The sequence below is a fragment of the Pteropus alecto genome, unplaced genomic scaffold (genome assembly GCF_000325575.1).
Source record: "Pteropus alecto unplaced genomic scaffold, ASM32557v1 scaffold3, whole genome shotgun sequence".
Classification (NCBI taxonomy): Eukaryota; Metazoa; Chordata; class Mammalia; order Chiroptera; family Pteropodidae; genus Pteropus; species Pteropus alecto.
The window spans coordinates 43,376,627-43,387,476 of record NW_006442484.1 but is presented as its reverse complement, the minus strand read 5'-3'; the positions used below and the strand labels follow the sequence as shown (position 1 = coordinate 43,387,476).

At 40.1% G+C, this 10,850-nt stretch overlaps 1 protein-coding gene across 1 annotated transcript in view; it reads right to left on the bottom strand.

The window, feature by feature from the left end:
* LOC102884268 (rap guanine nucleotide exchange factor 4) overlaps positions 1 to 6,945 on the bottom strand; it is a 115,199-nt gene extending 108,254 nt beyond the window's left edge. Inside the window, exons 1-2 of the mRNA XM_025039557.1 lie at positions 6,867 to 6,945; positions 2,672 to 2,691 (exon numbers count right to left, since the gene is read on the bottom strand). Coding sequence (XP_024895325.1) covers positions 2,672 to 2,691; positions 6,867 to 6,924 — 78 coding nt within the window. The 5' untranslated portion in view covers positions 6,925 to 6,945. The remainder of the gene's footprint in view (positions 1 to 2,671; positions 2,692 to 6,866) is intronic.
* Positions 6,946 to 10,850: the final 3,905 nt, after the last annotated feature.

Genomic DNA, 10,850 nt, shown 5'->3' with positions numbered 1-10,850 from the left:
ACTTAAACAGATCAAAGCAAATAATTTCTTTGTAAAACCAATACTCCAAACAATCACAACCCTACCAAAATAGTCTACTGCTTTATTGGCTCAATGGTCATTTAAAGAATATTTTCTTCAATTATTTTATATGTGCCAATTCCTTGTGGTACCTAAAGTTAAATGATGTCCCTATCAATCACAGTCAGTAGTAGGCAAAATAATCCAGTAAGTTAAATGCCAGCCCCTTTGTTTCTATGAAAGTGCAATTTATGAGTAGAAAGTTCTTTTAATGCAAGGTAAGCCTGGATCTGGAAATAAAATATAGCTGGCAAGGTAGGTAAAACACCACTTACTGACGTCTGCATATTTGATTAAAACTTAAACATGGTGATTAACAAAATCAAGAGTAGGAGCTGGAAATGTAGAACATATTCCTTCCATGAAGACTCTGTTTGGACACTGAAACAACAGTCTAAGTGCTTTTATTTCAGTCACAGTCATATTATTGCTACTTAGAAATATAAAAAGAATATAACATTGCCCAGCATGTAGTTAAAGAAGGTAAAGGATAAAAGAAATCATTATAATGCAACTTGTCTTTTATAAAGGAAAAACTTTAATTAACACCACTTAAGGCTCTTAGTCTTCTTTTTATCTTTCTAGAGCTTCAGCTCTGCTCATGAATGTCTTTCATCTCATTTGCTTTACTTTGACTGATAGCATTGGAGAGGTTTCTTAATAGCACAGGGTGGCATTACATCCACTCTATTTGCTGATCGAGAAAAAGCGTGCTTTTCTGTTTACTAAAGGATTTGACATAGAATGACCCAAACAAATGCAAATAAGCATATACTACAACTAATACTGGGGAGACAGCCTGGCCAGTCCCCTAAATCCGTCAGGGCAGCATCGTGTTAAGAGTTCATTGTCTCTAACTTTCTGCAAACTTTAAATTCCTATTTTGTCACAAAGTGAACTGCATGATGACAGCTGGTAGACTCTCTGCTCAGAACATTGTGCCTGTCATCTCACTGCAGGGAGGTCCAACCTAAAGGTCACCAGGGGCCTAAGAGAGACAGAGCTTCCTTTTGAAGCTTGGGACGGTTTAGATTTCCTAGGGTTTGGCCATTCTGTGTGCACTCACCACATCGATGACAGTCCCTTGATGAGGAGCCCTTTCATCTCCTTCACTTGGCTAATGACCTGCGTATTTTTTGTTTTAGCGTGCTTTGGGATATCCATGTCCAAAATGGTGGCAGTATTAGTTTGTTCACCTTAGACTCTAAAGGCTATGGCTTTAGACTCTCCATGAACCTGCTGATCTAGAGTTTTACTCAACAACAAAGATATTTTTTTTAATAGCAAAAGACCAATGGAAAGAAAGGTTCACTGAGGAAAGGTATTTTAAGAAGGGCCAGAAAGGCAAAGGGATAGTTACTTTATAAAAGGTAAGACATTTTCAGAGGAGTAAAGATAGCTAGAAAATGATCCAAGGCTTGAGAAAATAATAATTACAATAATAGTCCTAATATTTACTGAGCTCTATTGTAATATCTCTGTGCTTTTCACAGATTATCTCATTCAATATTCATAATGGCCTTTTAGGGTAGTCAGGACTAACATTCACATTTCGAAGACAAGTCAGGGATATTTAGAGAAGTTAAGTAGTTTGTGCAAGGCCCCAAAGGGTGAAACTAAAATCCTTTGCTGAACCAAGCTAGGTAAAATTTTGGTGTGACATTTGAAGTAACATTGGTAAGTCTTGAACCCAAATTTGTGTGGTACAGCAGTGGGCCAGAATTTCTAATCAGGCCTTTAAAACCAAGATTATGAAAAGAAAGAAACCTAAAAAACCTAGAGTCAAAACTCTGAAAAGGAATACAGAAATAATCTGAATTTAATTAAGACAATATCCCAGCCCACAGACAAAGGACCAAAAGCAGGGAAAGAAAAAGGTGATAATTCTGTAACATTGCCACTTGGGTACAGCAATCAAGGAACACAATGGCAGGTGATATATCTGAGAGCCACTGAGCACTGCTTCCATCAGTAAATCTTTCATGTTGTTGTCTAAATTTAGATACTAGTTTATATAATTAGTATATTATTATTTACATGCAAAGATGATGCCACTATCTTACTACCATCCTTAGAATTCATGCTTGATACTGTTTCTTAAGAAAGATTCGTCCTAAACTCTCTTACCTGTTTTCCCTAAACAGCTATAAGAATTAATTATTTTTGGCTTCCAAAGAAAAATATTGACTTTAATGTACTTAGAGTAATTAGGCAAATTTATCATTTGACCCTGAATTTCATATTCTGTATTCCTTTTCAGGAAAAGGAAAAACAACAAATTCTCTATAGGTTGTGAAATAAATTATTTGTTCTACTGCCATGTATGTATCATGAGAAAAAGAAAACACTTAGCAATTATACTGTTTGCCCCTAGAATAATCTTTCTTTAGACTACTTAATGTCAAGGACATGTGATGACCATGTCAGAGCAATCAACCTTCTCCCCTTTGTATTTCAAAGTGACCTATCAAAGATGGCAGAATGAGATTAGAATGATATTTATTGCTCTGTTGAATGTAGATAAAGAGCTCTCTTGGCTGGCAAGGTTACCATGATTCTTTTTTACCTTTTGACAGTTTTTAGAAGCTAAGCAGAGAGAATAGCTACTCACGTTCTCCTTGTCAGGAATCCCTAGAAGAGGAAAAGGGGAAAGAGAGCGACCATGAATTGTAAGATCAACATGAAATCTTTTGCTAAATCAAACCAAGTAAAATTTTGATATTTTCAAAAAAAACCCCTACATAATGCTGCTTAGAAAAGCAGCAGCATCTATTAGAATCTGTAACATAAATAAATCAATGAATCAGGAGCAGGGCTGTGTGCCAGACAACAAAATATCATGCTGATTTTGCTTTCTACCATATGCTTTACTTTCCCAGAGATAAAATTTATCCCTGATTCATTTACGCCATGTAACTAATTCTGTGTTGAGCACCAGAGCACTCAAAATTTTAGACAGACACATCAACTCTTAAGTTGCACATTTGTGTTTCTACATTTCAAACCACCTCACACAGCTCCGATAATCTAAACCTAGGGGCAGGTTGCACATAAAAACTTCCAGAACACAACTTCCATTTGGAGCAGAGCAAACTCCTGCTGTCTTCAAGTCAGATCTGAGCGAGGTGACGGCTGTTTCCAGGGATGTCTCAGTTTTCTTAGCAAAAAAAGTTAAACATTCATCCATTTGTTTATTCATTTACAGATATTTCATGAGCACCCACTGCAGGCAGGTCCTGGTCCTTTGCACTTCCTTTGGAGTTGTGACTCTGATGGACATGGTAAGGGACACGGTAAGGGCCATACTAGAATGTCCCTACTAGAATTAAGCAGAGCTTAATGCTCCCAGTACAGTGGGCACAAGTGGCCTTATCTTGAGGAGACAGAAAAGCATGGGTGGTTTTTATGCATGACTTATACCTAGCTTCGAACAACTGAGGCAGTGTGAGGTGGTTTGCAATGTAAAAATATAGTATATCCAAAATCTGAATAAATAGGACATTTTGTGTTTAATAAGGAGCTACAATAATTTAAAATATCGGCATTAGAAGAATTGAGTGTCCATCCTAATGGGCAGCAGTACAGTACACAGGAGGGATAAGAATGGAAGATTCCCCAACCAAACTTTGGCTCTCAAACTGGGATAGCACCAGGATATAAACCTCCGCAGAAAGCAGGGAGACAGTTGTGCGTGCTTCGGCAGCACATATACTAGAAAGCAGGGAGACAGAAAGGGTTGTCCTCTCAAACAGAGAATATTAATGGGCATGTTGGCTATCATTTCCCAGATCTGCCAGAAAGAGTAAGGGTGGTCTGATGTCAGCCCTCTGACCACATCTTGAATCCATCCACCCACCCATCTATGAATCCAGCCAGCCAGCCTGCCAGCCAGCCAGCCTGCCAGCCAGCCTGCCAGCCAGCCAGCCAGCCAGCCATTCATCCATCTATCCATCTCACCAACAACCATTTGAAAGGACTAGCGAGCCTGCCAGCCAGCCAGCCTGCCAGCCAGCCAGCCAGCCATTCATTCATCTATCCATCTCACCAACAGGACTAGCATTGATTGAATGAGGAGATACAGGGGTGTAACAGATGAGGATGATACAGGGATATTACTTTCTAGGAGGCTTAAGGTAAATGCACAGTTGCACAAATCACCATGATAGAGTGGCTGGAAATTAGGGTCTCTCTAGAGAAATAATACTGAAAAGGAGATTTGGGGCCATGCAGGAACTTGAAAGTTGGGCTAAGGCAGTAGCGGTTTTGGTATTTCATCTTCCATAGCAGGCAATGTACAATGATTAAAATTTTTTGAGCATCAGAGTAATATAATCAGGAAAAAAGGAGAGAAGGGACTGTTCATGATTAATAGACATTTAAGACATAAAAACCAGATGCAATGGCATGATCCTTGATTGAATTCCAGTTTGAGAAATGAGCTACAATGAGATATTCAGTTGGGGAAATCTGAATATAGACTAGGTAGTAGATGTTATTAAAGAAAACCATACCAGTTATTAGATATATAATGGTGTTGAGGTTATACGTGGAAAAGTTTTTATTTTCAAAAATACCTGTTGAAGCATTTGGGGTGAAATATATGTATATGATTAAAAGAAAAAATATAGCACATATTAATTTTAAAACACATATTAAGTTAATTAACAAACCCTATTTAGATATTAAAATATAGTATTAATGAAATCTAAGTGATGAAAACATGGGTGTTAACTGTATCATTCTGTATGGTTGAAATTTTTGACAACAAAAAGTAAACTTAAAAAAGTTCTGTGTAAGTCAGCTGTAGGGTAGAGCGAGGCTGAGATACTGATGGTTCAGAGCCAGTTGAGTCATTTTTGCCTTCAGATGAAGAGTGATGAGGCCCTCAGCCAAGTGACTGTGGAGGGAACGTAACAAAGGAAGAAGCAAAGGATGGACAAGTGATTAACCTCAGTGGGTAGAGGCGAGAGAAAAGAGGACTCCAAAACGGTTGCGGTTTAGAGCCTGGTGTATGGGAGGAGAGGAGTGGGGTTATGAATGGAAATGAACTTTCCAGGAGGTAAGATCGGTTTTGTGGGAATCAGGATGTGTTCTGATACTGACATTTTGAGTTTAAGAAGCCAGCAGGACATCTGAAAGGAAAGAGAACCAGCAGTCGTTTGGAAAGCTAGGCTGCCCTTTTAAGGAATCAAAGGTATTGGTTCAGGAAGTATTAATATCAATTGCAAGAAAGAATGCAACAGTCAAAGGGAAAGTATAGAGAAAAACAGCCAAGGCCGTTTGAAGAGTAATACCCAACTTTTGAATGAGAGGAAGAGACAAATGGTCAAAGAGATACAAGAAAACCAGGATAATGCAGTGGAGCCTGGGACCAAGGGAGAATGAAGTTTGAGTATGATAAGTCTTATTCAATTCAGAGAGAATGGAGAACAGTAACGACTGAATCTGGTTATTGGTTGGTCACCAAACCTGCAGAGTGGTTTGAGTCAGCAAGTATGGGGAAGAAGCCAGACTTTAAGGGGTTAAAGAGTGACTATGGTGAGGAAGTAATAGCTAACATCATTTGGGTGTTTCCTACATGCTTGTAACTCTTCTAAACACTTTGACATGTTTTGCTTCATTCAATATTCACAACAATCCTGTGAGGAAACTGAGGAACAGAGAGCCTGAGTGCTTTGCCCAAGGTCACACAGCTAGGAGACAGCACAGCTAGGATTTCAACTCAGGTACTCCTCATGAGCCAGTCATCTCTAGATCAGCCAGGAGAGAAAAATCAACAACAGGGGAGGGAAGGGGATGGGAGGGGAGGGGAGGGGAGGGGAGGAGAGACCTACCCTCCTCCCCTGGGACAGAAGGAAAACAGAGGGAGAGAGAGAGGGCAGGGGCTGCACAGAAATTGTGAACCAGCGGGGAAGGAAAGTGAGGAAGCTCACTTAAGATCTTGGTCAAGTGGGGAAGAGGATCACCTACAGAGAATGACAAGTCTGGGAGTAAAAGTGAGGACTCCAGGAGCTAGGAAGAGGATTTGAAGGGTGACCCTCAGGCTCTGAAGATGCTTGGAATGAAAGTGCTGCCTGCTCCATCAGTGTGTCTAGTTAAAGTGCTACCGCTTCAAAAACCCCAGTTCTTGGTACCTTGTCACATGTAAATATGCAAGAGCCAAATAAGGGGCCTCAGAGATGCAACGAGCATCTCCCAGAGATGGTAACGAGTGCTAAACAGATGCTTTCGACATGCATGAACAGACAGACTCAGGACACAGGGTTTCTTTGAGTCTAGTGGGCACCCACTGGGAAGAGTATCATAGAGAAAAACTTCTTTCATTTTATGATCAGATAGAGACTGGTCTCTTATAAAAGACTTGGAGTTTAGAGAGGCCATGATTTAGGAAGAATAATGACTCATGCTGCTTCTCAACTTGATCAATAACATCAAAATAAGCAAGAGGCGAGGCTCTCAGGTGTCTAGATAGATATGATCGAAACAAACAGTTCATGAATTCCTTCTTTAAAAGAGCACAGAAACAACACTGGATTTCACTACAAAATGAAGAGATTCCAAGAACGCATTTCCAGTATGCTTAAGTTCCAACTGGCACCAAAGCATATCTCACTCCATCAGCTAAAACTACAAAATAATATTATATTAACAATTTTTTAAAATAACCCATGTGAGCTGGAAGTCTGTTTATCCACAAGAGTCTGGAAACTCATTCTGTCAAGCTGGTGTAGGGCATATTTTTCATCACATGAAAGCACACACCACACGACAAATTTTGATACAAAATGCTCGTATTTTTCACTTACTGTCATTGTTAGAGCCCGTTTCCATAACACCATAAGGAGGAGCCAGAAGTCCTGCCATGTACTGTCGATATTTCTGAAAGACAAGATTGTAAACTCAATGCACAGATATTTACTCACTTGGAGCATTCATTTATTTACATGTTAAAAAGCAGAAACGTTGGGTGTCAGAAAGCATCTGAGTCTTGTATTTATAGAGCCACGAAACGTGCTCTCTGGGGTCTGTGGGCTAAAATAAAGATGCTGTGTTCTAAAGAGATCTTCTTGGATAAGACTGAATGTCCCTCCCACGCAGGAAGGGGGTTTGATCTCAGCAAGTTCATTTATGTATTTGTGACTGATGAACCGAATTGTGTGGGCTTTTACCCTTCCTCCACCTCTTGCCCTGCTTCCCACTCCCACAAACACACGTTCAGGCTTTTGTAGAGGGAAAAGACACTTGGTTTTCATAGATGCAGATACAAATAAATAGGTGAATGGCAGTGAATCAGCTTTCTTTCAAAGCAAAAAGAAATACATCTCTAGAAAATATCTGTTTTGAAAGAAGCTGATTTGCTTCCATTTACCCACTTGCTTTTACATCGTACACCTGCCCGTTATGTGACCTCCAAAGAACTTCTGGTATGTTTTTACATAGAAGAGTCTTGCTTCATTTAGAACTACTTGGAATCCCCTGAATTTTATCCCCCCGACTTTTGGTCCAGGCAAGCTTTAAAACCTGGGGCTCGGCAATACATTTTAGCCCCCAGTGTCTGCGCTATTTTGAACGGATAAGGCTTGGTGAACATAAAGCAATCTAGAGCATCCAATGAGAGGAGTGGCATTTATGAAAATTGGAAAATGAATATTAGAATCCTCTCTTCTAAGGTGATAAATATACTCCCCTCCCCTTTCAGAATGAAAGCTGAGCAATTTTATTTATTGCATGGTGTCATGTATATTTATGGTTTATAATTATGATGACACATAAATATTAAACAGCATCAAAAGAATCAACACTCTATAATGTGTTTGTGGCTTACACAAACGTCAGCAAAGAAGATTTCATCTGTAGCAATGGGCAGCTGGCAACATGCAATATTCGAGCAACCATCTGGCCCATTTGGTAGATTTAAATGGTGTTTGTAATGTAACATTGATCATTTCTCAAAAGAGCCTTCTAGTCAAGATGAAACTAGCTTTTATTATTTAATCCTTTTTGTTCTCATTCCAAGGCAACTATACTAACACCTGCACGCAAACATTAAAAAATCATGATTTTCTTGCCTCTGAGTTAACTAATCACTCATATATACCCACAGGACCAATCTATCTTGAATTCCTGACATTTCCTTTGATAACTTCCCAATTCTGAGGCTCTTCTTATGACACCATCTACTCTTCTTCCTCACGAGAGAGCACTGATTAAACACATTTCTCGGCATGACATTATACTGGCCTCAGAACAAAACGGGCTTGGAGAGAGCAGACAGGGATGGGGCTACATTATAACAGGGCGTTTTGGCACTGAAGTGATAAACCGAAAAATAAGAGATGACTGTATTAATAAATCTAGGTTGTGGAGCAGTTCACATCTTCATAGAAGTTTAAAAACCACTTCAAGCTTTCTGAGAAACAGAATACAACTAAAGGGAATGAACCAAAGCCAAGCTTAATAAGGCCCCCACATGAAAGACAGCATAAGGCTAGCTTAAGTCAGCAGTTTTTCAGGGGTGACCCAGCACCTGTTTATGGTGGTTACTCAATGTCACCTCTACACACTTCCCATGCCCCAGCTGCTGGAGTGTGCGGTGGCCTGGCTGAGTGCCTTGACAACATCCTCTTTGGGGCCCTGGTTGATGCCCCCCTGCAAATCCTTTCTCTGGATCCCAACACACTCTGACACCCCAATAGCTTAAGTGGCCTCACTCAATCGTTTTTAAATCACCGTATGCCCTGGAAAAGAGCTTTAACTGCCACGGACCCTGATCCACACCATGGAGTGCCTCTGGTTGAAGGACTCCTCAACAGTCTCACTCCCTGGCACTCCAGGGCCTCTGAGTGCAGTTAGGAAATCAGTTATTCATAGGGCAAGAAAACTATAAGAGCCTTTGAGGGTCTCAGAAGAATTTGGCAGGCTTTGCTCTCAGGAACTATTCCTGATTTTGTCACTAATCATCTGGGTCACTTCAATCATGTCCTCCAAGTTCTCTGACCTCAGTCTTCTCATCTATAAAATGGGTGCTCTGAATCTGATCCAGGGCTTTCAAACCTTGTTCTGCAGAACGCTAAGTCCCTCAGACAAGGGCACCATGCAAACAAAGCCTTCAGCCCCTATGGCAACTAGCGTGTCTTCATTTTTATCTGTTCTGTAGATTAGAATTCTAAGAGCAATTTCATTTGAAAGATGACATTTGCTTCTAAAAAAATAAAAGTTTACAAACCACAGATTAAATAATCTCTAAACTTCCAGCCAGACAGAGATCATTCAAAGAGTTCCATGAAGAATGAGCAAAGACCAATTTAGGATTTGTCTAGGAAGTATTAGGTACTCTATTCTCTATTAGGAAGACTTCTGTGGTTGTGGATTGGCCAAGTGACAAGTTGCTCCACACATGAAAAGTTTATCAAAAACAGGTAGTTAGATTTTAACTGAGATGCACCACAGTGCAAGGCTGACCTTCTCAAACCGAAGTGTGCAGCCCCCTTCCCCCCCGATGTGGCCTCCAGCAGAGCAGGCGGGGATGTGAGAGGGGTTAACAGGACCTTTTCCTAGAGCTTAAATTTTATTCTATGTCAAGTAGTTTAGAGGATTATCTTTATACTTTTATATTATGGAGTAGAAAGCTAAATTTGCATAAATTTTCAAGATTAAAGCATGAGACTTCAAAGAAATTTTGAGTTTGCTGCTGGCCATGTCTAGCTACAAAGGGCCTAGATCCCAGGCATAATGTATTGATTTCATCTGCATTCGGGGAACTTCAGTGGGAAAAACCAAGAACCTCTGATGTATGGAAAGCGTGCAGACACTGGCATCACACAAGAATGGAGTTTTAGTTCTAATTCTACCACATGCTACCTGTGTGAACTTGAGTAAGTTTATTACCTCAGTTTCCTAGCTAAGGAACCTGAGATAATAACACTCATCTTTTAGGACCATTGGGAGGATGAGAAATAAAACCTATAAAAGTGTCCAGTACATATTAGGCACTTCATACATCATCACTGATTAATGATAATAATAATAAATCAAGGATTAATCAAGCTATCACAGTATATTTGATGAGATTTCCCAAACAGAGTCTTCAGCTTTAGGACTGAACATTCTCTCATGACAAATCCACATTTCTGAGGCTGTTGATAACACTTTCAATACGAGGACCCAAAATACATCTACTGGCCTGTGGAGAAATAAGAATTTAAATAATAGACTTTCTTAAATAGTTTTTATATCCACATAATAAAACAGGAAGAAGAAAAAGGAAGAATACAAGAGGCTAAGTCCAGAAATAATTTAAGAGAAATAAATAAAGCCTTTCAGCCATCAGAACTGTTTTTTATTAACAGAATTCTTTAAAAAAAAATTAATCTGTAAATGACAGTTGGCCAGTTTGTAAAGCAAAGTCAGTGCCTATGGCTCAGAGGGAAGAGGGGAAGGCAGTATGAGTGTTGCAGGGACTAGAGTAGAGGAGAGGAAATACGTCCTCAGGCCCAGGAGTTCAGATGCCTGTCCTTAAATTGAGGTGGAGATGTGCTACCAGCTAGGCTAATATTTTCTGAGAAGAGGAAAAAGATGACAGTCGTAGAATGGTTAAAAGCTGGCCCATCTCTCGGTCAACTCATTGCTCTCCCCAAGACCAGTGAGGAAGGCTGGTGGAAAGCATGGAGCAACCACCAAGGTGAGGGGAGCCAGGGCAAAATCCGGCTCTGTTCCAGAGCCTTGAGCCCCAGCATAGGGCTGCTCCCACCCAGAGAAGGGGGTACCACTCTCTAATTTGCACAAAGGGT